Consider the following 25,554-nt stretch of genomic DNA (forward strand, 5'->3'; position numbering starts at 1 on the left):
CCACAAGATTTTAATTTGTTTCAATAAAGAGGTGTTAACCAAACCTACATGTGGTAAATTTACCAATAAAACAGTATTGTTTACTCCTAAAAAGTTCTATAAATGTGTGGAAATTAGTTCTATTTTTTTATGTTATAATACAAAACAAGATGGTTTCCAGTGATGAGAGAAGATGATTAAAGGAGTAATTCAATAAAATTTCCTATCAGTCACAGTTTTACTCATACAGTACCGTATATTTTTACATCATAAGGTCTTTAAAAGAATTTCTGAGGAACAATATTCTAGCTTAAACTGAACCCCATGCAACACTAGAGCTATGTCTTCACGTCACAACGCCGTCTGACACGGTGTTTCTGCTGTCTGTAGAGTCACACTTTTAATGTCTATGGTTACATTAGCTGAAGTGCAGAGTTTCATCAGTGAAAAGTCTGAAGCAGGTCTTGTTGCTGACTCACAGTCAGAGATTAATATCTTAATGCCACCTAGTGGAGGTAAAAAATACTCAGGGTTCAAAAGAAACATATTAAAATTGTGGAGAAGCTAACTTATCAGAAGCTAACTTATCAGAAGCTAACCCACCAGCGAAGTTCAACTTTGAATGCTGACTCTAAATCCCGGATGTCCCTACAAGTGGAGGCTGTTTCAGCCCAGAACGGCACTTCATGGTTACAGTTCAGAGTTTCTTGTGCACACTAACTGCTCTGGATCAGCTCCCAGCTTCACTCTGCAAGTGGTTCAGATACATTTCCCACACAAGATTTCCTCTTTTCATGTCAAAAGCATATGTTCAGTGGTGTCTGCAGCATGTTTCTTCCTTCCTGCTCTACTTTCTTTTCTTCTCCCCTCTTCAGCTGCTGTTCACAGTGCCACTAAATGAAATTTACTGATGACACTAACACAGTTTTAAACAACACCCACATGGTTTTGTTTTATGCATGGATTTGATTGAAGTATGTGATTGTTATCTCTTTCCTTGCACTCCATCTTTTCACGTTTCACATTTTCACAAACTTCTCCACATTGTACGGATGTTAGATTTAATTTCTCTTCAACCTTTCTTCCCTCTTCCATATTTACTCCCTCTCTCAAAGCATTTTGCTATTTCAATAATTATTTTCTGCTACCGTGTGCTTAACTTTCCCCTTGGGAATTATTAGTATTTATCAAATCAAAGCTGAAATTCCTCCTGATTTTTGTAAAAAAAAAAAAAAAGCATGATAAAAACTAACAGTGTGAGAGGACGCGACTGGAAAAACAGTTGAACCATTTATAATCAGTAACATGCACTGTCTCTTTATGGACAGTGGGTTAGTTAATGACCTTTGATCGTTTAGTTTTGTGCCTCAATCACCAGCCCAGAGCCAGACCAGCCAGTGGGCTTCATGAATTCTTCCCCTTCTCCCCATGCCACAAGCAATATATGGCCCTCACTGTAGCTTTTAAATCAACTTCCAGTTCAATCTGTTTCCTTCTTATCTAGATCAGGTCAGAATTTATCACCTCCATGTTCAGAAAACAACAGGACTGAGGACAACTAACTGCAAAGGTATGAGCTGCACTAACTCCATGAAGGGAAAAGGTGATCCTAGTTTAAGTATTTCAATGTCATTTATTGATGCATTTTCTGAATGGACTTTTGTGTCATTTTAAAAAAAAACATTCTGTGTGTGCACGTATACAAGAAATCTATTTATCCCATGTTTACGCCTTCTCTTCTTCAAACACCAAACCAACATCATTTATTTCTCACATATTTACTATTTTTCTTTTCTTATTTTCCTCCTTGCTGTTTTATTTAGCTGGGGTTACATTATTCAACTACTTTTTACAGTATCAGTAACTCGCCAGCTAGAATGCGATGGCTCTGCTATGTCCGGTGTGCGACGAAACTGTGGGCTCCAACGCAAACATCTAGGCTTTCTACGGTGACAAACCTGCGCACATCTGTGCAACATCTGCATCAGAAAACGGTAATGTACAGTTTGCAGTTAGGATGTAGGATGGTTATTTAGACATTTCCAGCTTAGTGTAAGGAGTCTGCACCAACAACTGTGTGTCAATCAGAACTGAATTTGAAATGAATGTAGAAAACTAAACTTCCTTTCACTCTTCTAATCTATGATTTTAACGCTTACGTAACTCTTGACTCTAATTGCCACCCCAAAAAACTATTTTTTACTATTTTCTTGATATGTCAAACGATGTTCTAAACCACTTTAACTCGCTATGAGACAGGCTGAACAGAAAGCGTCTTCCTAAAGCAATACGTTGACTTTAAGAACTGTGTTTGTTCTAATGTTTTGTCCTAGCAATTGATTTAATGTGTTGTCAGACTGACAATAAGAATTATAAATAATATTTTGTCAGTAACTTCATTTAAAAGGCTGAAAGACTAAATGGGTGAAAAAGATCAAATGCTTTAAGCATTAAATTATTAAAAGTTAGTTGTATAATCTCAACAACAATTTAGAATACCTTGTAAATATAGCAGCATTTCATGTTACTTTGAGTACAGTTTTGGCAGTGTTAAAGGTAATATTACTAATATGTGCTATAATATGTCAAACACACCTGCTTTTTGTGTTAAACAATGTGATGAAGTGATCTTATGAGGTGCATTCTGCTACAGATCAGCTTTCTGAATCCTTAGTGTCCAGCCTAAAGCTTGTCTTCACCTCAAACAGCTGTGACTATAAAGACTAATCAAAGATAGTCTGGATTTACACAGAAAGTGGGTCTGTATGAATATGCCATTAAGTATGAAGGCACTGGAGTAAAGATTGGAGTTTCAGTAAAGAGTGGCACGTTAAAATTTAAGCTAAAATCTAAAAGAAGACTTCTTAAAAGGTTGTTCACAGTACAGATGGAAAAGGTGCCGAAAGAGAAGTCTTGGTCAAAGTCTGATGTCCTCTCAAGTCTTCTGGTTTGTTCTGGTAAATGTCAAACTCAGGTTAATATTTTCAACCATCTGACTGGTGCTGCTCATAAAATCCTGTATTTCATTTATACGTACAAAGATACATAGAATAGTACTCATTCATTACCCATCATCATTACTATTATTTTTAATTAGTAGGTGGTAGAAGTAGTTGTGTTACTTGTAACTGAAGTGGCTTCAGTCAGTTTGATGTCGAGCTCATATTTTGAAATCCTCTGAGAAGTACTTCCTGGTTCACGAGCAAACACGGGAAGTCAGAACAAGAAACACTTGTGAGTACACTCAGGTCTGTTCCCAGGGTTTGTAAGTCTTCAGCTTAATTTCTCCTTACTCAAATTCAGCCTGTAAATGTGTCACAAGTTATTCTTTAAATATCTACCAACAAAGATGAGCTGCTGTACTGATATGAGATAAATCAGTTGGTACAGGAGGGATTACAAATTAATACCACGGGGAGAGTTTTTCCCTCTCTGCACGTTGCATACAAATTGAAAGGTAATAATTAGTAGTCTAATCAAACTTTGCACGAATGCATTCATAAAAGAAAATATATATACACAGATCAGCCATAACATTAAAACCACCTTTCTTATGTTTTGTGGGTCTGACTTCCTGACATCAGAAACAAGCTCCTGCTTGTCGAGGCGTGGAGCCCATAAGACTCTGAAGGTGTCCTGTGGAAAACATTAAGCAGCATCCTGGTGGTATAAAGGAAACTGTGACTCTTCACAGCAGGCTGCCACCACCTTCGCTCATTGCTACATGGTCCAGTTCTGATGCTCATGTGTCTATTGCAACACAAGCACAGTGAGATGCGTCATCTTCCAGAGCTGATCGTTCACTTGCTGCCTAGTTAGTCGCACCCCTTGGCCACCCTGACAGGATAATCATTCACTGTTATTCACCTCACCTATCAGTGGTAGTGTTCTAGCACTAATGTTGTGTACTAGGCCCAGTCACCCAGCATTTTTCAAATAAGTCTTTTTCTGTTTAGCAAAATAGAAAAATATATTATTTTTACATCAGAAGCTACATGAATTGATTTCCTCAAATCTATCCAGCATTAACTTCTGTTTTCATCCCAACAGGTGATGGCAGACGACAAGCCATGGGCTCTGATCTCAGAGGTGGGCGAGCAGGGTTACCTTGAAGAGCTCACTGACATCATGAAACAGCACTTCCACATCGTCTGCCACAGAGACTTTCTGAAAAACCCCGACCTGTACTGCCCAAAAATCCAGGCCATGTTTCTGTGGAACTGCTGCCCTGCGGCCGAGCCTTCGCTGCTGAGTTCCCTGCCTTTGCTGAAGGTGGTCTCCAACGGGGGAGTGGGTATCGACCACCTGAATGTGCCGTACATCAACAGTCTCGGCGTGAAGGTGACCAACACACCCAGTGTGGTGAGTGATGCCACTGCTGATATCGCCATGGGTCTGCTTCTGGCATCAGCACGGAAGATTGTTGAGGGTGAGATCGGCTGAGCTACTTTTGTAAAATGTTCTTAATCTTCAGTGTGCTTGTCAGAGGTCAGCTCACCTCCTAAAAGAATGCTGACAATGAAGGTGTTTTGGTTTGTCTCCCTTCAGGCCACCTTCTAGCTGTTGATCCCAAGACCACCCACATACCACAAAGCCTGATGGGCGAAGAAGTTACGGGCTCAACCTTGGGGATCATTGGAATGGGAGACATCGGATACAAAATTGCTCAAAGAAGCAAAGGCTTCGACATGAGAATTCTGTATCACAACAGAAACAGAAGGTAAAAATTACAACAGCAAAATTTCCCCTGAAATTTGACAGTGGATAAAAATTAGGCCTGCTGCAGCGACTTGCAGATTCAATACTCAACCCAGAAAGCTACGACATCTGGAAAGATTAAAGCAAAAAAATAAATAAATAAATCAAGACAATATTTTTCTTGCTTTTGCTCAGGAGTGTGGAAGATGAGCAGGCGGTGGGAGCGACTTACTGCCAGAACATGGACGACCTGCTGAAAGAGTCGGACTTTGTCGCGCTGGTGGTGAATCTGACCCCTGAGACCACAGGCCTGATCAGTCACAGAGAGCTGTCGCTCATGAAACCCACTGCAACACTCGTCAACGTTAGCAGAGGTGGGAGTAACGCCTCTCAGAGACTTAAGCTATTGAGAAGCAGTCATTTTTCCTCCAACGTTGTCTCTTTTTTATTTCAGGTCTGGTTGTGGACCAGGATGCTTTAGTAAAAGCTCTGCAGACTGGAGCTATTCGAGCAGCAGCTTTGGATGTGACTCACCCTGAACCTCTACCCAGGTACCATCTCTCTGAAAACACCCACACTCTTCATCCATTTACCAGTTCGCACATACAATGGAACGAGGTATTCTTATATTTAACTGAAAACCCTGAAGTGTTGATTGATGAAAAGTTAAATAAACTCAGAATTGACATTAACTGCTTGGTGTGTGCAGGGATCATCCTCTCCTCAGCCTCCCCAATGTGCTGATTACGCCCCACGTTGGGACCAACACATACGCCACGACGAGAAGGATGGTGCAGAGGATGGTAGAAAATGCTGTGGCTGCCGTGAGAGGCCTTCCTGTTCCCAATGAAGTCAAGTCGAAATAACATAACTCACATTACCAGTATGCGCTGATGTTTGTGATAGAAAATTATGAATATGTTGATCCAGTGTTTTGCTGATCACTTGTCATTAAACATATCTATTTATCTTAAAGTCACGTTTGATTTTAGTGTGGGTGTTCATAAACTGTTAGCATTTAACATTTTTAATTTATGTCTGTATAATAATCTTTCATGGAATAAATTTAACATTACTTTGTTAGAATTAATTTCTGTTGTTATCAGTTTTTCACCATTAGCGTAAAACTTCCCCGTCCCTAAGACAAATGGGAGTTTACTATCTCTAACGAACGTCTTCATCTTTGTAGAGCTGGTTTTCCACCGGTAATTTGCCTGATCTCAATTATGAAACAAAGTAATGATAAGCTAACTCAAGTGAATATTTACATGAAATGTACTATTCTATTAAATGTGAAAGATAGGTTGTTGTTGTTGTTTTGTTGTTTTTTTCTAAATTTGAATGACGTCTCACCGTCACATTTTACTCAGGCATTCACAAACACCACCTAAAACAGTTGTAGTCATCAATAATCGACGCGGCGAGCTGAGAAGGTCCACAACACCAGTAGGCATGAAACGAGTTCAAGCCGAATCGGTTTAGAGATTATAAATTGTTGTGATAAAACCACATTTAAATATTTCACTGCGTAGCTATCTGGTTCTTTGTGTCTGCGCGCTGAACGTCACCATGTTTGTTTCTTCACAAAACTCACCGCCCGCCTTCAAAAGTTTCACCCTCGTCATGGTGAGTTTGTAGTTTCACTTCGACAGAGGCGATTAACGGAATTCTTTACAACATGTAGACGCGTCTTATCTGCAATAATGTCACCACTCACTACCATAGTCGTAGTGAGTCAGCCTCTCTTTGCAGATGTAAGGAAAATCATAACTCAGATTTGGTTTCATATCCAGAGAAAGACGGAAATAAAACTTAATGTAGCTCAATGACGATGGGAGTATAAACAAAACACGAATAAAAGTTGTAAAAGCGGGTACATTTTGAAAATAAAGCACCATTTTGATTTCACAGCTGTCAATTATATATTTAGATAATATTTGTTCATTCACTTATTTAATCGATGGAAGAAATGTTTGGCACCACAGTAGCAAATAGCTTCATCCAGCCTATAATCCGGAACTAATAATTACGTTCACTCCACTTTATTTAACACAGCAGTGGAGGACGTATTCATGTCATTTGCACGGGTATGAAAACAGGCTATAGGAAGTTAACATTTATGCATTTAAAAAACAGTTTAAGAATGTTTTACCACGAATATATGAAGTGTTTAAAGTGCTCAAAGTATCACCTGTGACCATTAAATATCTCATCACGATTATGCATCAGTCTACTGTAAAAATGTACTTCCAGTGCAGCAAGTAGATATATTTTTTATTTTTTTTTAAAGAACAGTAAAAAAGCAGCTTATTCTCAGCTATGAGGAGCTAGTACTTCGAAAAGTATTGCATGCATGTCATTAGAGCACTTGTCAATATTTACTTATTTGACTTTTAAATTTTTCCCCCAGCCAGCAGTGGCCGTTGGTAACGTGGGTCAGCTGGCAGTCGACCTCATTGTGTCCACTCTCAACATGGACAGAGTGGGCTACTTGCACACAGACTGTCTCATCCCGATGGCTGGAAACAACCCGTACGCCACGTGCAAAGAGGACGCTGAGGAGCTGCACACTCCTGCAGAAGGTAACATGCGATCGCTGTTGGAGTCCCTTTGATTACTGCCGTGCAACTGCAAATGGGTTGAACAGGAGTTCAATCTGTTCAAGTGCCAGATGAACAGACTTTTCACACGAAGGTGCCGTCTTATCGTTGGTGCTGGCACAAGTCTGTGATTAAAACTGTGACGTGAAAAGAAAACTATATTCCACATGAATTGAATCTGTCAACCCTCTGCCACCCACAGTTTACACAGCAGCAGAACTGAAGCTGGCAGTTCTTCAGATCAGAGCACCGATTATTCAGGTAAACCCACAGCTGGCTGCACCGTTCTGACTTTATTCTGTTTCCTTCTTTAATTGTTTTTTTTTTTTAGCAACATGACATTAATATGAAAATAACATGATCTATGTTGCTTCAGCAGAGGTTTGTACTAAGTATGATTGAATATTTGGGTTTCCGTGCTTTTCACCGCAGGCAAAGTCCAAAAAGTTCCGTCAGCAGCTCGTGTCTTGGATCAAAGCCAGCGGCTTCTCCAGGACGGTGGTCCTCTCCAGCAGCCACGCCTACCAGAGGGACGACCAGCAGCTGCAGGGGTAAACGTCTTCTCAGCATCACACGTGTGTCTGTCTGCTTTGGCTTCAAACATCTCTTGTACTAACAAATAATTGTGCATTTCAGGACTCCTCTGAGGTACCTAGCCACTCCGTCCCTGCTGAAGGGGAGCGCAGACGCTCTGAAGGAGCTCGGCTGGAGGGAGATGGAGAAAGTGACGGCTTTTCCTGGAGTAACAGACGCCAACACAGAGCCACGACTCTACATCCCAGGAGGAGGCATCACCAAAGGACTCTACACAGACAGGTGGAGACAGAGACATGAAGTTATCAGACATTTGAATGTGAAGAGCCTCTGGGTCCTTTGACAAGTCTTTTCAGCGTTGTGAATGTGGGGGGCGTGGGTGGAGCCTCTGAGTTGGCAGATTGAGGGCCCCATTGTTTTAAAAAAAAAAAAAAAGGGGAAGCAAAGGGTGTTTTTGTATTAACTTTAGGGAGATCACACCTTTGAGCCTGCTTGAGAAGGTCTTTGCCGGAGTGTTGGAGAAGAGTGCGTTCATTAGACAAATTTCAGATTGGGGAGTAACACTGTTCCTATTACAGCTACGAGATCTGTCATAACATGCATGTTCTGTACAGTTTTAACCTCCTAAATGTTCATTTCTACCTTTTATTTAATGCTAATATTCTTCATATTTTACATAAAGTGTCAGGAAAAGACGAATAGTACCTCTTTCTGCTCACAGCATCGAGTTGGTGTATTATCTGATTATTATTATTTTTTTTGTTCTTTTTCATCTAATCACACGTGCTGGACGTGTGTTTAGTTGTGCAGACGATCTCCCGCTGGCTGTGCTGCTGCTCTTCTGCTCAGAAGGCGACAACATCCCAGACGCCTTCGCCCTCGTCAACCACCTCAACAGCTGGCTCCATCTGCTGCACAACCAGGTGAGCAACAGCCCCCCCCTCCCCTCCCCCCTTTTCACACTTTCCTGTAAACCTACACAGATTTCAGAGAAGTGCTGTTATTTTGAGGTTGATCAGATGCAGAGTGAGTTTCATGTTACAACTCTCTTCTTGGTGTTTGGTGCGATTCTCATTTCAGAGCAACGAGCCGAACAGCAAATGGAAGATTCCCACTTCCTGGAATCTCCTCTTTGGAAGCGGCATTCCTCCCGCTTTGTTCTGACATTTTTTACATTTACCGCGGTCCCATTATTAGCTCTGAATTTATGTAACAAAGTCAAAGCCCTGAAAATACAACTCCTCCTTTGGCTTTCTGTTGAACTGTCCTGACCAGACTATAAAACAAGGCTGAGATGTCACATCACCACAATCTTCCTGTGATTTTAAAATGAATCTCCACATGTGCCAACATCACAGGAACGGATCCAAACAAGCACTTCTGATGTACTACGTTGTCGTATTTGGATTTCTACCAGTAAATGGTTGTTGTGTGAATCTAGTGTGGTCATCTGAAGCATTAATGAGTTTGTTTTACACTCCATCCTGCCTCTGCCCTCTTTGACTGAAAGCACTTGGCTGGGCGCCATCCAGTATTCCGGGCAGTTCCACCTCTGAGTAATACGATTCCCCCTCCACAACCCGCGCTGTGCGAACTGCAGGACAGCTCTTTTATTCAGGTAGTGGGGCTGGTTTGTGGTTTTCCTCGTCCGTCTGGATCATTGTTTTGGTTGGTTTCTGTGTAGGCTGTGGGAAAGAATGTCCTGACAGCATTTTTTAAAGGGAAAACACAGAGCAATAAAACAGTTTGTCCCTTTCTACTCCGAAATACACAGCAGGCCCTCAAAGTGCATTTAAATTCAAGTTCAGTTTGACTAACCTCCTCGTCTGAAGTTCTCAAAATGTCAAACTGTTGCCTTCAACTCTATTCTTTGGATGTAATAAAGCTGCTGCCGACGATGAATCCACGACCGGGTTGAGAAAGGAAAACAGAAGCAGGCTGGTGTGTAAACTAGGTGCTACCAGTTTTATTTTGAGATTACACTCTTCAGAAGGAAACTTAAGACAAATTCATTTCAAAAGGAGAAAAGATCATAAGAGGTTTCTGCCGTATTTGGATCTGTAACATTAGCTCTTTGTCTTTACAAGCAAAAAATAAGTCTTTTATACACATTTTTTTTTTAAAAAGAGTACTATGTACATCATGGAAACGTTTCATGCCACTGTATCAATTCTGGGAGGAGGCAGTGCTCGCTTATACCAACCCCGCATCACCTGAAAAACTTCAAGTAATTCCTTATAAAAAATAGAACATTTTTATTTTTCGCCTTTGAAAGAAATGTTTTCCAAAAATACACATATGAGGAACAGCATTACAAATTGGCAATGCATAGTCTTGTATGTTCAGTCTGGTCATAAAAGCAGTGAGTGTGAAGACGCATGAAAGAAAGAGAGCCAAAAACCCGACAAACTTTTCCTGACTGGAAGCAGCGCGAACAGTGTTTGAGGTGTGGTCTGTGGGTGAAGCGCTGGTGTGTTCGTCAAAGAAGGTCAAAGTGTCATCTGTAAACAATTCAGAGAGGATGAGTGAGGGAGAATGATGAGGTGTGCTGTGACGGAGGGGGAAGAAAAAAGAAAAAAAAAGAAAGGAGGGCGATTGTTAAAGAGATGGAGGTGAGGAAGATTAGTTTGGAGTTGAGGAAGAAGGTTGGGAGAGAGCTGGAGTTCCCAGCCCGGTGCTGGCTTTTGCTGCTGGAGCTGTAGACGTGTGGCCACGGCTGGAGTTGGTTAACAGTCACTGGTTTTCACCCTGTCAAAAGACACAAAATGGGAGTCCAAACTCAAAACCTGACTGTCTGTATGAGCTCAGAAGTGATTTAAAAATAAACAAACAAATAAATCATGCCACAAGATCCTGTAAGTTGGCCAAGGAGGAAGTAGTTTTGCTCATCGGGATCTTTTGGCATGACAGAGAATCATTGCGATCAAACAAGACCATATTAGATCATCGAAGCAGAAGAAGAAAGCGGCAACACGTCACACTTAAGAGGATCTTAGATGCGAGAGAAAAAAACCTCCACTTAGCATCGCGGAGCTTTCAAGCACATCATTAGATCTGATAAATCGGTCAAACAAGCTGGTCTCCAGCCGATGTAGAAGAGTTTGGATCATTCGTAGCGCTGACACTAACCTTTAATGACTCTGATAGAACTTTCATGAGACATTATTTAATTCAGTGGTTACGACAATAAGGACGGGTGAAGCTTTGCAGCTCTTTGTTCAGTTTGCACCATCAAAAACACTTTTTTTAAAAAAAAAATTTAAAACTTTCCTCAAGTTACGAGATGGATCCAAGAAATGCAGAAACGTTCGTCCACATAGCAACCAGAGTCCAACAGTGTGGCCTTCATCCTCACACCGACTTGATATTCCTGTTAAATGTGTTATGAGTGGATGTGCAGTACATGTGCAGTTCTAATTCTGACATGTCGCACACCCTGTGATCTGTGGTCACAGCAGAGGAGCATCTGGCGCTCCATCGTTAGCAGGACATGCTGCCAATCAGCTGGACTTCCACTGCTGTTAAGCGGCGAAAGTATTTCTCATAAAAAGTGTGCGTTTGTGAGAAGCGCCGCGCTTCATTGGAGCTGCTCCGAGACCTCAAACTTAAAATGATCCATTTTGAGGTAATAAAATATAAACAATGACAGTTAAATGTTTGATATTTGATGGTGCAACTTTCTCAAAAAAAAAAAAGTTATAATATAGGTATAACATTTTTATTACACTACAGATATAAATCGACATTCCTTTGATTCACTTTACCAATTTTTGTCTCCAAAACAGTAAAACCTGAAGAGACGTCACCTTTGGCTCGAAGGAACAGTCCATCCAAATAATAAAATTAATTGAAAATATATAAAAAACTGAAGCGATTAACATGTAAATGACCGAATGAAATTGCTAGCTGAAGCCCCGGGTCTTCCAGCCACGACCCTCTTAATGTCCTGATGAAAATCAGACATTCAAACCTCCTGAATGTAACAAACCACCACAAAGCAGTCAGGGACAGCGCCATGCTAACATTCTGAAAAATCCAAAGTCCTCGTGGCAGAAATGTGAAAGTTCGGAGCACCGGCAGGAACAAAAAGACATGCAACAAAGCTTAGAGAAAGCATCTTGGTGTGATGGGCTGACAGCCTCCATCAGGCCAAGAATTTACTCCCAACCCATAGTACGGAGTTCTTAATGCCAAAAGATGATCAACTGTTGCACAAACTCTGTCTTGCTTACAATACACTGGGTGTTGACAATGAACTCCTAATTCTTTATTGAACACACAGATTAAAAATGTGGCCACCAGATTAACACACGATGCACAACACAAATTAGCATCTTGCATTTTGTCAGCTCAACCTGACATTTCAGTTTCACACGAACAAAAAGCGCACACGCCATGCTAGAAAGCAGGCAAAAAATCAACCCAACTCAAAACTGCAGGAGCCGAGCATGAAAGCAGAAGACACGGCAGACGCAAAGTACACACACAACCACACACACACCTCCAGGTACCCACGAGTGGGTGTTCTTTTTTTTCTTTCTTTCTTTTTTTTTTTTTCTTTTTTTAAAAGCTGCAGGTAAACTTCCTCCTCTAAATGTGCTCTCCGTGGTTGTTGTTGCTGTCTCAGAGGGGGGTAAAGATACGCTGCCCCCCACCGGACAGGCCAGCTCTTGTCATGTGCAGCAAATGCACCCCAAACTGTCCAGGAGAACCACAACAGCAGAGTGAGACCTCGTCAGAAAGGGTGCACTTTGAGCCGTATTACTGGAACAACACTGACATGACATGTTAAAAAAAAAAAAAAATTTAAAAAAAAAAGGAAGGCTTCTCAGAAATGACTTTAGGAAGAACACCGTCATCAGAGAGAACTGCTTCAGCAGGTCTAACTGCAAGTCTTTAAAGGAACAGGAGACCGCTATCAATCAGCTACACGAGCAGATTCAAACAAGCCGCAAAGGAATGATGAAACAGAAAGAGAAGGAAACAGAAAAAGCTGAACAAAAAAACAAAGCCTCAGCAGTGCCTGAGTTTAACTTCTGCTATCAGAGTGTTGACTCACATGCAGGGAAAAGCTTAACTGGACTGCCCTCCGCGTGTCAGGTCACATAAACTCTCTTCTTTTAAACTTCTGTCCTATTTGACCTCTTTTCTATGCTAACAGTGTGTGTCTGTAAATGGCCCTGCAGATTCTACTCATCTATTATTCTGCACGTCACATTTGGTGAAACACCAAATCGGAAAAAGTTGGGACTCCATGGAAAAGGAAAGACAGCGACTCCTACTTTCATTTCACTGACAGTGAAAACTTAACAGATTTCATCTTTTGTCTCATCGACTTTGTTTCCATTTCTAGCTGTTTAGGCCTGCAAATTCGTGGTTTTGTGAGAAAAGATGTCTCCCCAAAAGGCTCCAGTTTGTCAAAAAAAAAAAAAAGAAATGGATGAGACTGAAATGTTCAAAAACAATCCTAAAAGGAACGTGGGGGCATATCAGTGTTTAAAAGGCAAGGATACAAGCCTGAACTGGACCCCCGTGACTGCAGAACCCTCTGAGGGCACCTTAACCCTAAACAGTCATTTATCAATAGCTGATAAGGCAGCATGGACAAAGGATTGATGTGGGAATACATTGTCCACCACTGTAAAGATGGGAGTTACATTCACAAAGGCCACTTAAGGCGTCTGAGATTGAGACAGAAAAAAGATCAAAAGGACCATCCAGCAGCAGGTATGAGAAGCAAGTCCAAAATCCCAGGCTCTGTGATGGTATCGGATTATATCAGCGCTGCATTTAATGCAGAAAAGTTCAGTGAAAAATGATTTTTTTGGGGACGTTCGTGCATTTTTCAAAGAGAAAATGCAAAACGACATCCTGCACACGCTATAACAGGCTAAGGAAGACGGTACCGGTACTGGAGGGGGAACTTTGAAACAAAAGATGTCTACTGCTGGAAAGTACTGACAGCTTCAGAGCACCTTTCAGCTGTTGTGAGAAGGAATGGTGACAGCTTTACTGATCCAGCTTCTTTTGGAATATGTTGCAGGCCTGAAATGTATCAGCGGATGTTTCGCTAACAAAATGAGTTCTTGCTGAATTTCCCCCCCATACCATCCAAACTTTTACAGACTTAGCTTTTCATTTTCAGAGCAAATATCATGGAGAGGATTTCTTTTTAAAAATCTACATATATTTAACTACATCTATGACAAATAATGTGACGCTGGACATAGCTGCAACGTCAATATTCCTAAAAGAAAATAAAAGGAAAATCACCTTTTCCTCTTCCTCTCTGAGTCATTTGACCTGGATTTGCTTTGGGGCGCCTTAGCTGTGCTGGATTTGGAAATGCTGTCTTCTCTGCGTCGTTTGCTGCGTAAAAAAGAAGGAGAATCAGCAAGCAGCTGCCTTTCCAGGGATAAAAGCAGTTCAAATCTCTTAACAATAATCTTTTGCTGATAAAGACAAACGACCAATGATCTGTGCTCGTTTCCTTTGTCGGACTCACTGTACTGACTGTGTGGTGCTGCCGTCCAGCTCCTGCTCCTTGCAGGGAGACTGTGCAGGTAGTTTGCCATCCTGTCTATATTCTCCTCCCTCTTCCTGCGGACGCTGGCTGCCGTTGCAGCGCTCTGCCGGACACCTCGCCTGCGGCTGAGCCGAGGGCGGCGACTCCACGATCGGCGCCTGATCTTCCCTGGATAATTCGCGCCATCGATTCTGCGCAAGGAGAGGATGGGAAGAAGCGGCGGGATACACAGATGTGATAAATAAACACTCAATATCTTCATGAAAGAAAACTAGCAAAGCAGGCCTCTCAAAACGTTTCAGTCTGACCTGAAAACGGTCCCTGGTGCTGAATGAATGTCAGACAAAGAAATGTGAACGCTTAAATAGGACCTTTTGTCTACCTTTGGACATCTATAAGATGTCAGCAGTATTTATCTTTGTATCCTGAACACTTGTCATATTTCTTTCTTAACGGTGTAATATTTTAAGATAAAATTAACCAACATGACAATATTTATCTGGAAATTAACCAACCTGACAATATTTATCTGGAAATTAACCAACATGACAATTTTTATCTGGAAATTAACCAACATGACAATATTTATCTGGAAGTTAACCGACATGACAATATTTATCTGGAAATTAACCAACCTGACAATATTTATCTGGAAGTTAACCGACATGACAATATTTATCTGGAAATTAACCAACCTGACAATTTTTATCTGGAAATTAACCGACATGACAATATTTATCTGGAAGTTAACCGACATGACAATATTTATCTGGAAATGAACCAACATGACAATATTTATATGGAAATTAACCAACCTGACAATATTTATCTGGAAATGAACCAACATGACAATATTTATCTGGAAATTAACCAACCTGACAATATTTATCTGGAAATGAACCAACATGACAATATTTATCTGGAAATTAACCAACATGACAATATTTATCTGGAAATGAACCAACATGACAATATTTATCTGGAAATTAACCGACATGACAATATTTATCTGGAAGTTAACCAACCTGACAATATTTATCTGGAAATGAACTTCCAGTAAGAAACTACTTTCACAGGGAAAGTGAAACTCACCAATTTTACAGGCAGAGATATGGTAACAAAAATGAAAGCAAATAAAACAAAACAGATCCTGTGAAAAAGTGACATGCTGGGTTATTGTGTCGGTATCACTACCTGTACAGACGAGTCGCCCATGATGAACTTGGCTCCTTCGAGGACAGCCATGTAGGAGAAGCGCAGCTGGTCGGGAGTCTGGATCAGACCCATTCGGTACTTTCTCATGTTCAACAGGATGCTTTTGATGTCCACTGAAGAGGGGTCTTTCCTCTTGTCCATCTTGAAAGAAAGTAAAACAACTTGGCTCAGAAAATCAGGAGGAACGCTCTCTTCTCTCTGGGGATTTTAATCGCGTGGAACAGAGGAACCCTCCAATGTACGTAAGGAGCTCTTATTTCAGTACAGAAAATAAAACCCGGGATGAAAACCTCGGAACACGGTTGACCTGATTGTTCAATTCAATTACCACCGAAGGCTCCCAGGTGCTGCTGCAAAGCTAAAACAGAGCTGCAGTGTTTACTTCTCTAATAACAACATTCAGACAAGCTTCTTGTTTCACGGTTTGTGCTGGTACTCTTTTTTTTTCTCAGAGTTATTTTGGCAGCAGATTTGGTGAAGGCAGGCAGCACTTGGGTTACAACTGTTTTGCAGCCTCTGGCATAAAAAAAAAAAAGCACGTAGGCAGTTCTGAGTAGGTGTTTAAGTTGCACGCAATAGCTCGAGCCTTAATTTCAACAATATAAAGCTCACTCTGAGGCACAATCTGACACATCGGTTAACGTTATGACTCGGCTGTCTGCCTACTCCAAAAGCCACGACAAATACTCCATTTACACTGAAACAAAACAGAACAAAGAACAAAGGCAATGTTCTGGAGACACTAATATTCATCTATTTGATTAGTTTCCACACTTATCAAGGTGCAGAAAACAATTAAGATGACATTTAAGAATTTAAAAGAAGCCTTGTGCCTGTTTAATAAAATATCTAAGTCTGTTGTCTAGTTTGTTCCTCCATTAGTACAGCGTAGCTCTCTGCACTCGACCTTTTTGGTTAACTCAACCTATTTTACATAGTCACGACTTGGCTTCTCTGAAGCACAGAAGGGAAACATGAAAACAAGATGCATTTCAGCTGTGGGTTGTGCATTTACATTTTACAGTTAGTCACTTAGCAGAAGCTTTAAGGTATAAAGGTTTAAAGTGCAGTTTCTGGTTTCTTCAGGACGCATTCGTTTCAAGAGATGATATATATGTGGTTTGATTAAAAGCTGAACAATACAGTTATTTTCTGCCACTGTCTGTAAACGCAGCGATCGAGTGTCTTGTCCTCTTCTCAAAATGCCAGAGTGAGGTGGAACCAACGACCTTAAAAAGACAGGCTCGGACCAGCTGCAGAACAAAACAGTCGATCAGAAAAAGCAGTCTAAAAAGCTAAAAAAATCTCCACACAACCCTGTGGGAAAGAGCCACATTGGTGGATTTTGGATGAAAGTTGTGTTTTTAGCCCTCAAAATATTCATCTTGAGACGGGCCTAAAGCAGAGAATAACATTTGTATTATATTAAAAAAATAAATAAAATCATGCTACATAATCATCATTTACTGTAAGAGAAAAATATAATTCATGTGCAAGACCTAATCGTATCTCCTGTTAGACTGAATAAAGAGGCAGCACTTACCAGGACTAAGCATGTGTCAACTAATGAGAAGGTCCCAGAGCGTCCGATTCCTGCACTGCAGTGCACCACAGCCGGTCCGTGATCCACCCCCAACGCTCCCGACTCCCGCACCTTGAAAAGGAAGTTTAGGAAGGATGCCGGGGACTCTGGGACACCAAAATCCGGCCACGTGGTATAATGAAAATGGTAAATCTCCCTCTTCTCTCCTGTCTGTAAAATGAGTAAAAAAAAAACAACATGTTTTTGAGCATGAGACGTATGAAAGTGTGTTCGTGTAAACGCTGACAGTAGTGATTTTTAGAAGCATGAGTGAGGTAACCAGAGGACGCCTCGGGGCGTGTTATAAACTGACCTAAATAAACATTTCAGCAACAACTTTTAGCCTCTGTTACTTTAGTAATTCGGCAGCTGGAAAGGCACATAAAGGATGTTTAAACTTTTAACCCGTGCTTTTTTTTTTTTATTATCATCTGGGTGGTTCGTTTATTTGGAAGAACAGAAAGTGACTGTTTTGCAGCAGTTAATAATTCAAAAGGTCAAGAGAAACTCGGAGGGCAGTTTCAAGTGGAGACACTGTGGTTAAGTATTTGTTGTTCATCTTGAATCGCTCTAGTTGCATCTTCTACAATAAACTCAAGAAGTACAAGAAACATTGGATGTGTGGGGATGAAGAAATCAAAAAGAAAATCCATATAAACACAAAGGGAGAAACCTTATGTATGTATAATAGTGTTTTCAGCTTTAACAAGCTTAGAATAACACAGTTTCATATCACCCTTGAAATATTGTTCTGAATAACAGAGTAACCTACGTTAACGTTCTGCAGCTCCAACACTCTCGTGGTGTAGTAAGACTTGGTGTCTTCTGATAACAGCGTAACCAAGAAACGCGTGTCTCTGAAGGCCATCTCCCTCTCCTCTGACGTGGGCCAGTACTGGGCACACTTTTCCTGTCACAGAAGAAAGGAAACAAAACGATAAAAGCAGATCCCAAACAGAGTGAATCTCCAGCCAGGGTATATAGTTGATGAAAAGCAGATCCTGGCTGACAAATAACAGATGGACAGTTTGGTGGTTGACATGGAAACCAAAGCTGGACTTTAAAAATCACGTAATGCTGCGGATAAACTCGCTTTACTTTATGTTTTTGTCTTCTATTCTCTCACATTCCCGTACACTGAGTCAGTTAATCGATTTCTGGGGCAAAGGGTACAATAATTACGACAACATTTTCTACAACAAACATGTCATCAAACCTTCTTGGTAAACAGACAATAACGCAAACCGCATCAAGTTCATCAAGCAACCTTTCAGCTGAAAAACCACAGAGGAGGCCAACATAAAATAGCATTGTGGGGTTAATGCAATCTGTTAACTAGGTGCTCTTTATCTTCCATTTCTGAGAAAACAGTCAGCGGGTAAATCTCATGACCCTGCGAGATCCATTCCAGCTGCTTTACTGAGAAAGAGGGAGGACACAGCTGCACTGCCAGAGAGAGTTATAGAGTATCTATTTAATCTACACGAGGCAGGATCACTGGAGCTGGGAGGTTGGGCGTCATCCCAGACCCTCCACATCTGTGGACGTCTTGTCTATAGTCTGAATTCCAGACTTACCCTGCTGAGGGAAGACGAAGAGGCTCATTAGATGTGCAACTGTATGTCTGACGTTCAGCCTTTCATGTAGACAAAAGTTTCCAGTCCAAATGAGTTTTTCCGAAACATTCCTTAGAGGGTGTAAACTGCCCATTTCTCTCCAGAGGGAACAGAATCCACTCTGGTTCTGTTCCCTCTGGAGAGAAATGTGTGTGTGTGTGTGGGGGGGGGGGGGGGCACAGATACCTGACTGAGAGCTAATGATTTTGTCAACTGATCTGCCCCATTCTCTAGATTTGTTGTGAACTGCCAGAAAGAAGGAAGAGGGAAAAGAGGAAATTTTGTTAACTATTTGCTGTTACAGCATTTCATTTTAAACAAAGCTTTGGGCAAAACTGTCCACATGCCTAATGTAGATGTCTGAATCATCCCACTGGGCCATTTCTGGGTCTATGTTCCCAGGTTTTTGTGCTAAGAGCGTCTGTTTAATACGTATTCACAATTGAGCAGCTTCCAAAAAAAATGGAAATTACTTTTGATAGGCAATCACTGTGGATAATATTTTCAACCCAGCTCTGTCTGTAAGTTCATGGGCTCCCCCTGCACAAATAAAAAGAAATTTGGACAAATTTGGACCCAAAACCCTTAGATACAAGATCTGAAGAAATTCCACAGCTTGCATATTTTTTTCCCCTCAAGTCAGCTTGCCACAAACTTTGACAAAGAGTGTGTATCTGTGACTAAAGTGGTCTGTGTATGACTAGGCTTACATTGTCGTCTTTTTGGTATTTCTGCATTGCTCTCCACGTGGGTGTTTTGCACAGTAGACAGATGACACATGTCAGGCCAGAACAATATAACGTTGTTTTTACTTACTGATCCTTTCTCTATGACCCTGTTTAGCATGATGACAGCCTTGGTCTTCTGCTCCCACATCATTAGCCAAAAGTGGCCGCAGGTGTTCCTGAGGGGGCCCTGTGGACAAAACGCACACAAACACTGTGATCAGTTAAACAGTGGAAGGACGAGTCCACTGGGACAGAGGGGAGTGATCCACAATGCAGCTGTGTGTAATATCTCTACTTTTAGTTGTAACGTTAGAGCCAACAGATAAACTTAACTGAGCAGCAGGAAGAGGCCACTTTCTATTGCCGAGATAAATGCGCAACAGAGATTTGCTGCAAGAGTTTGCTTAAAGGTCAAGACAGCTAAAGGTTATGATGTGGTGGAGAATTTCACTTTGAGAGGTGAATATCTTGAAATGTCAAATGCCACTTTGATGTCAAAGAACAGCGAATATGCACAGAAGGGGAAACAGGCCCTAATGTGGCAGAAAACTCTTTTTCCCACATTAACACAATGACATCACAGTGATTAGGATGCACACGACAGTGACCGTGGAAAACAATAAAAGCACCAAGTTTTTTTTCTTTGCAATTCTACTTTTGAAGGAAACACGCATTTTACTAGAAAAAGCTTAGTCGCCGTTTATTTCAGACTGTCGCTCGGAGGACTCCAAAAGAGTTTCACAAATCACAGATGACTCATCTCAGGAAAAGCAGATGACACTGATGTCGAAAACAAATGAAAATGCCACTAAACTGTGACACAGATTTAGAAAATATTCCAAAAATATCTACACGTTGTCTATTCCTCGTTTCTCAAATCCCTTTGAAAGGCTACAAACAAACAAAACTAATTGTCAGAAAGTCTTTAAAACTTTGAAAGCTCTCTGAGGCTCGTTTACATTAGAATAGTCAAGAGTTGTGTAGGATGAAGACATCGCTGGTTTCTGTTTAAGAACAACACTTTACCCCAACCAACAGGACACCGGCTGCATCCCATCACTATGAGATTTTGAACCTTAGCTACAAGTTCTTAATGACTGTATAATAAGCTTGAAAGGCAAATTCTTCAGAAATGAGAAAAGCTTAATGGTGTTTCTGACATTTCAAACAGTCTTGAGTCACTGACCCACCCATTGAGCATTTGGTTCATTAGGGTTGTTGAGGTCAAGCGGCGGTTGTTTACCCACAATGCCAACATGGGAGATGTTAAGGTCACACGAAAGGAGCAAATGGCGGTGAAAGCGCCAGAGGAGTGGGGTCAGGGTTGCACTGTAAGTGATTGACTGGATCCTAGGCCAGTGTCCTTGTTTAGTGATGTTGTTCCAGTTTTCCATTAAAAGTTTCCTTCACTCATGACTTCTCCGTCCAGAATGCATTACTGTTCTCTCCTCACTGACATTCTACACACACTGCTACGGTATGTTCGTTGCTGAACACAACCAACGTACAAGAAAAGCACATGACACAGATTAAGACTATTTCAAGCATGTTTTCAAATGAGAAACCACCTCCAAACTGTCAATGACTTGGATCTAAAGCAGAAGTGTTGACTATATGACAGTAAAAATATTATATAGTGTCCGACTGACTGTGTGTCGTTTGAAAATACCCTAAATTATATTTGTATTTGCCAATGTTATGAGAAAAAAAAAGAAAAAAGAAAAATCACAGAAAGCAGGTATAATAGAAAACAAATTGTCCAAGAGGATATTCTTTGAAAACAACGGAAATGGCAACATTTGTTTTAATAATTCAACTTAGTTGTTTTTTTTTGTTTTTTTTAACAAATAGTCCTTCTTATTTTACAGTTATTTTAGAGATTTATTTAGATTTTTTCCCCCAATGAATAAAGAATCAGGACTAACTATTTTTGTCACGATTCATAACTATTTAGTATTTTAAAGATGTGCCATCATCAGCCAAAAGGTTACAATTTCCTGTCGTGACGTAGTGTCTTTAGTCATAGATAAAGAGTTTAGATCGACCAAACAAGCACTCATCATGTGTAGTTTCATAATATCCATTATGAAACTACACACACTCATATAATGTCAACATAAAGTCTGGAAAGCCAACTGCTTTACTTTAATTATACATATAGCAGCTAAGACTAGTAAGGTGCACATGCCTGATTCTTTCTCGTGGAAAAAAAAAATCCTTAAACTTGCCTGTGTTAATATGTAACTTCTCTGGGCTTCCTCCATCACCACCAGGCTTGCATTGATGTAGTCGTTGTCGGTGCTCTCCAGCTTGACCCGGCTGTGATCAACTGCAGGCAGCAAGTGAGGGAAAGTTATTTGGGGGTTAAATTGTAAACTGACAGACATAGTTAGAGATTTAGAGAAACATCACAGGGGAAACAGCATGGCCTTTCTACAAATGATTACTCACATGGACTGACATCTCTGTATCTATTTCGGTTGCGATTCTCCGGATACTTTGCCACTTTGTAGGAGCACTCGTGCGACTGATTCCTTATTTCCTAGGAAGCAGAAAGACGGTTTAGAACAGTAAAACACCACAGCTTCTTCAACAAATACTATCATTTGTTCATTTACATTTTTCAAATAAATGACCAGATACCATCTGTAAATGTTATGTCATACAACCACATATCATCGCAGTTTCACATCTGCGTTTTATCGTCAGGACTATTCATATCCTGGTTTTCCTGGCAAGGTATTCTGCCCAACATGCTGGAATCACTTTGGGCTAAACATTCTATCTTAGTTTCATGTGAGTTATTCTCGTGCTCCAAATATCCAACGGGCTTTTAATCTCCTTTAGCAAAGCAGTTTTTGAGCCAAAGGGCAGATAGAGAAAAAAAGGAGAACGTTTTCGTGTTTTTTTTTCCCTGTGTCTTGGGCATCATTAACAGAGGTTGACAATAATGTTCTCCAGACCATCTGAGCTATCACTGAAACTCCTACCTCCATTCGTAACCCATGTACCCAGTCAGAGGAAACACTCCATCAGCTTAGAAATCATATAATCATTGAGAGGTACTACAATTTTGAATAACTTGACTCTGAAGTAATAATTGCACAAGGGTGTGCTCATTTCTGATGAATACTGGAAATCATGAAACAAACCTACTTTCAGCAGTACACAAAGCCTTTATAAACCGTGGGATTTTGCAAATCGGTGTCTAACAGGGGAAATACAATGTAGCTCCTCACAGCGAGCTTAAACCATATGCACAAGCTTATAAACTGTGCTCAAGCTTAGTGTCATGAGCTTAAGGTAACATTACGTTATCATCAGTATGACAACAAGTGTCTTCTGGCAAGCAAAAATAAGTCAGTGCCGAAAGCTAAAAAAATAAATATTAAACCAGACGGATGAAAACAGACAACAACGTTCTGATTGCTACATTAGACGTGTTACTAGCTTGCTAAATAAAATGCGTGCTACAAGTACAAATCGTGCTAGCATTATGCTAGCTATGCTAACAGACTTACTGAGTACAGTTTTTGCCACCGGCCTTCGGAATCTATGTCCTCAAACTCCTGGTCCATTTTCACTGTGGCAACGCCTGTCTGTTCCATGAAAGGTTGAGTTAGTAGAGTACTTGACTATCTACCTCATAACTTTATCAGGCAAGGCAGGCTATTAGTCAGAGTTATTACTTCCCCGCGCTGGCAAGCCGCTGCCGATTGTTAGTCCGTTATCGTTCTGGTGCAGTTGTCAGCCGGAGTAGACACGTGTGCGCATGCGCCGCCAGAGGTCCTTCAGTGGCTGTCAAACCAAACACTGCGAAGATACTTAGTGAACACAAGAGATGTCAAACAACAAAACGCTTACTTTTGATAATGGTGGTAGTAGCCTACTTAAACTCATACATGAACAGATTGCTGGACAGGCACAGGCCCAGGGGCAAAATAAGTTAGAGAACTCATCATCTTGTTTCAGAAATAAAGAAGTATATATATTTAAGGGGAAAACAAAAATAATAGTTCGAGACATAAATGAGGAGTAACAAAATAGCCAAAGACACAAAAAGAGATGCAAAATGACCAAAATAAAACTCAATGGACGCGAAGAGATACAAATTAACAATGGAAGACAAAAAGAAAAAGAAAATCATTTAGTTCTGGAAAACAGACATAATTTGGGGTTACCAGTAACATATTTTTGTGAAACAGTGCCTTGGAAATGTGATGGCCATTGTGCCATCAGGGCCGGACAAAGCACACTTTCATAATCAGATCCTTGTAAGACTGATTACAAGCAAATAAAAGAGTCAAAATGAGCATTTTTGTCGTTGGTAGTGCTGCACATTTCCTTAAAATAAAAATAAAAAGCAGTGGCAGTTTTGCCTTAACACCAGACTGAGCAGTTTTTTTGTTTTGTTTTTTAAATCTGCCATTTGAGCCATAAAAAACTGAGACATGTTTCAAAGTTGGAGAGGTTGGAATGAAGAGATAGAAGCAGAGATGACACGTAATGAACAAACTGGGTGCTCTCAACCCAACTGAAGGCTGCCATCTCTCACCAACAACCGATGAGTTTCAAGTAACCTTGAGAGGATTTTATTTTAATGCAGTAGCTAAAAGCACATAGGGCCGATGAGAGAACGTTTTACTCTCGGTTTTACTTTTATCAAAGTATTTATTTAACAAACGAGAAAGCCCGATGGGGAGGCACACGCCCACTTAAACTTTTCTCCGTTAAGTAAAACATTTGGTGTTGAGGGTTATAACCAGGGTTAGATTAAAGATTAATTAAAGGTTAGATTAAGATACGAATTAAAAATTAAAGTTGAATGCGTGTATTCTGGTTGTATGGAAAGGTTATACTCTTGAGTGGCCAGAAGGTGGTTACGTTTCCGCTGCAAGATAAACATCTGTACGTGTCAGGGCGGCAGCTTCTACTAAGGAAACATGTTCCGTTCCGGCAAATTGTTTCACAAATTAAAGCACGCTGCACAACAAGGCACGCGCGGGTTTTCATTCATCAGTTATTTCCACACGACACCTGAATGCAAACGAGTAATACAACAAGAACAAGTAACAACAAGAATGGTTGATCTATCTCACTGTCGGGGAGACTGAAAGAAAACAATTACATGTAGACGAGACATAGAAAAACATGTAATTATAATGTGTTTGGTGGTATCTGATGATCGTTCAAATTGGAGAAGAGTTAACCATTTTTCTTGTTTGTTTGCTTGTGTTCTGCTTGTGTTCCTTTCATGAAATAACCCAACAGATCACTTTATTTCACTTGCAGATTGTCTTGAAATGGTATTTTTAACAGTCGCCTCATTGTAACTCCACGCACAATATTTTGGAAGAATAGTCGATCATTTGTACTAAATTATTTGACTATACCAGCATGTTTGATATTCATTTCGAGGATGCTGTGTTTGAAAACGTAAGAGGAGTTTTTTTTTTATTGCAGTTGTGATTGATTCAGTCTATCAATTGTACTTGGAACCACACATTTATAGGCAAAAGACAAGTCCGAGCAAAAAAAGAATAATTAATTTACCATACATCACTGTCAGGGAGATGTGATGTGATTTGATGTTTACAACACAGAAAAAAAACTAATATGTAATTGAGTTTGATTATGCGTATGTGAGCATTTTAAACATTTGCTTTATCATACCTCTACATGAAATACTTTAAAGGGATAAATTATCATTTCCACAACATTTTAAAGTTAACATTACAGACATGTTTGCTATTTATTTTGAGAATGTTGTGATCGAAAATATAAGAAGAGATAAATAAATGAAATTGGGATTAAATCAATAGCTTCACAGTACCTGTAACATTTTTAAAAATGCTTAGTTTCAATGCATGCAAGTATCATACAAGAGTGAATTAATAATGGAAAAGAAAGCTAGCTTTCACTAGAAATGGAGTTGATGGTTTTTATGTATGCCTACTAAGCTCCTCTATCACTAGCCACGAATCATAAACAATCCCCTGCATGCGGCTTTTATTTTGAAAAGAGGAGATTTCTGACCGGAAGTGTAGTGTTATTTTAACTCTCCTCTTTGGCTTGA

The 25,554-nt window shown here is 40.4% G+C and overlaps 3 protein-coding genes across 7 annotated transcripts; 2 read left to right on the forward strand and 1 right to left on the reverse strand.

The window, feature by feature from the left end:
* Positions 1 to 1,344: 1,344 nt before the first annotated feature.
* Positions 1,345 to 5,948, forward strand: LOC140275259 (probable 2-ketogluconate reductase). Of its 4 annotated transcripts, XM_072370685.1 has the most exons (7): positions 1,345 to 1,549; positions 1,835 to 1,973; positions 4,030 to 4,408; positions 4,528 to 4,699; positions 4,873 to 5,051; positions 5,132 to 5,228; positions 5,387 to 5,948. In XM_072370685.1, exons 2-7 carry the CDS (start codon positions 1,857 to 1,859, stop codon positions 5,541 to 5,543), a joined length of 1,101 nt encoding a protein of 366 aa, XP_072226786.1. In that variant the 5' UTR covers positions 1,345 to 1,549; positions 1,835 to 1,856; the 3' UTR covers positions 5,544 to 5,948. The 4 variants fall into 4 exon arrangements, with proteins under 4 accessions (XP_072226786.1, XP_072226789.1, XP_072226788.1 ...); XM_072370688.1 differs by lacking the exon at positions 1,835 to 1,973 and having other exon boundaries at positions 5,387 to 5,947; XM_072370687.1 differs by lacking the exons at positions 1,345 to 1,549; positions 1,835 to 1,973 and adding an exon at positions 3,007 to 3,213 and having other exon boundaries at positions 5,387 to 5,947.
* A 137-nt stretch (positions 5,949 to 6,085) lies between these two features.
* psmg2 (proteasome (prosome, macropain) assembly chaperone 2) lies at positions 6,086 to 9,122 on the forward strand. The gene is made up of 7 exons (XM_072370689.1): positions 6,086 to 6,303; positions 7,088 to 7,259; positions 7,480 to 7,538; positions 7,710 to 7,828; positions 7,914 to 8,093; positions 8,614 to 8,734; positions 8,892 to 9,122. Exons 1-7 carry the CDS (start codon positions 6,247 to 6,249, stop codon positions 8,973 to 8,975), a joined length of 792 nt encoding a protein of 263 aa, XP_072226790.1. The 5' UTR covers positions 6,086 to 6,246; the 3' UTR covers positions 8,976 to 9,122.
* Positions 9,123 to 9,750: 628 nt separating this feature from the next.
* ptpn2b (protein tyrosine phosphatase non-receptor type 2b) lies at positions 9,751 to 23,244 on the reverse strand. Of its 2 annotated transcripts, none has more exons than XM_072370684.1 (10): positions 23,000 to 23,243; positions 21,930 to 22,020; positions 21,707 to 21,807; positions 19,567 to 19,665; positions 17,907 to 18,044; positions 17,096 to 17,305; positions 15,532 to 15,693; positions 14,317 to 14,528; positions 14,085 to 14,180; positions 9,751 to 10,559 (listed from the first exon to the last, which is right to left on the reverse strand). In XM_072370684.1, exons 1-10 carry the CDS (start codon positions 23,084 to 23,086, stop codon positions 10,538 to 10,540), a joined length of 1,218 nt encoding a protein of 405 aa, XP_072226785.1. In that variant the 5' UTR covers positions 23,087 to 23,243; the 3' UTR covers positions 9,751 to 10,537. The 2 variants fall into 2 exon arrangements, with proteins under 2 accessions (XP_072226785.1, XP_072226784.1); XM_072370683.1 differs by lacking the exon at positions 9,751 to 10,559 and adding an exon at positions 12,352 to 12,509 and having other exon boundaries at positions 23,000 to 23,244.
* Between the last annotated feature and the right edge of the window lie 2,310 nt (positions 23,245 to 25,554).

The sequence above is a fragment of the Leuresthes tenuis genome, unplaced genomic scaffold, assembly GCF_036924035.1.
Source record: "Leuresthes tenuis unplaced genomic scaffold, fLeuTen1.0.hap1 SCAF_18, whole genome shotgun sequence".
Classification (NCBI taxonomy): Eukaryota; Metazoa; Chordata; class Actinopteri; order Atheriniformes; family Atherinopsidae; genus Leuresthes; species Leuresthes tenuis.

Coding starts and splice junctions, on each gene's coding strand:
- psmg2 (XM_072370689.1), top strand. CDS start 6,247: ATGTTTGTTTCTTCACAAAACTCACCGCCCGCCTTCAAAAGTTTCACC. Junction 6,304..7,087: donor AAAGTTTCACCCTCGTCATG/GTGAGTTTGTAG, acceptor TTTTTCCCCCAG/CCAGCAGTGGCCGTTGGTAA. Junction 7,260..7,479: donor GCTGCACACTCCTGCAGAAG/GTAACATGCGAT, acceptor TGCCACCCACAG/TTTACACAGCAGCAGAACTG.
- LOC140275259 (XM_072370685.1), top strand. CDS start 1,857: ATGCGATGGCTCTGCTATGTCCGGTGTGCGACGAAACTGTGGGCTCCA. Junction 1,974..4,029: donor AACATCTGCATCAGAAAACG/GTAATGTACAGT, acceptor TCATCCCAACAG/GTGATGGCAGACGACAAGCC. Junction 4,700..4,872: donor TATCACAACAGAAACAGAAG/GTAAAAATTACA, acceptor GCTTTTGCTCAG/GAGTGTGGAAGATGAGCAGG.
- ptpn2b (XM_072370683.1), bottom strand. CDS start 23,086: ATGGAACAGACAGGCGTTGCCACAGTGAAAATGGACCAGGAGTTTGAG. Junction 22,021..22,999: donor GGTGGCAAAAACTGTACTCA/GTAAGTCTGTTA, acceptor TCTGCTTCCTAG/GAAATAAGGAATCAGTCGCA. Junction 19,666..21,706: donor GAAGTTACATATTAACACAG/GCAAGTTTAAGG, acceptor TTTTGTCCACAG/GGCCCCCTCAGGAACACCTG.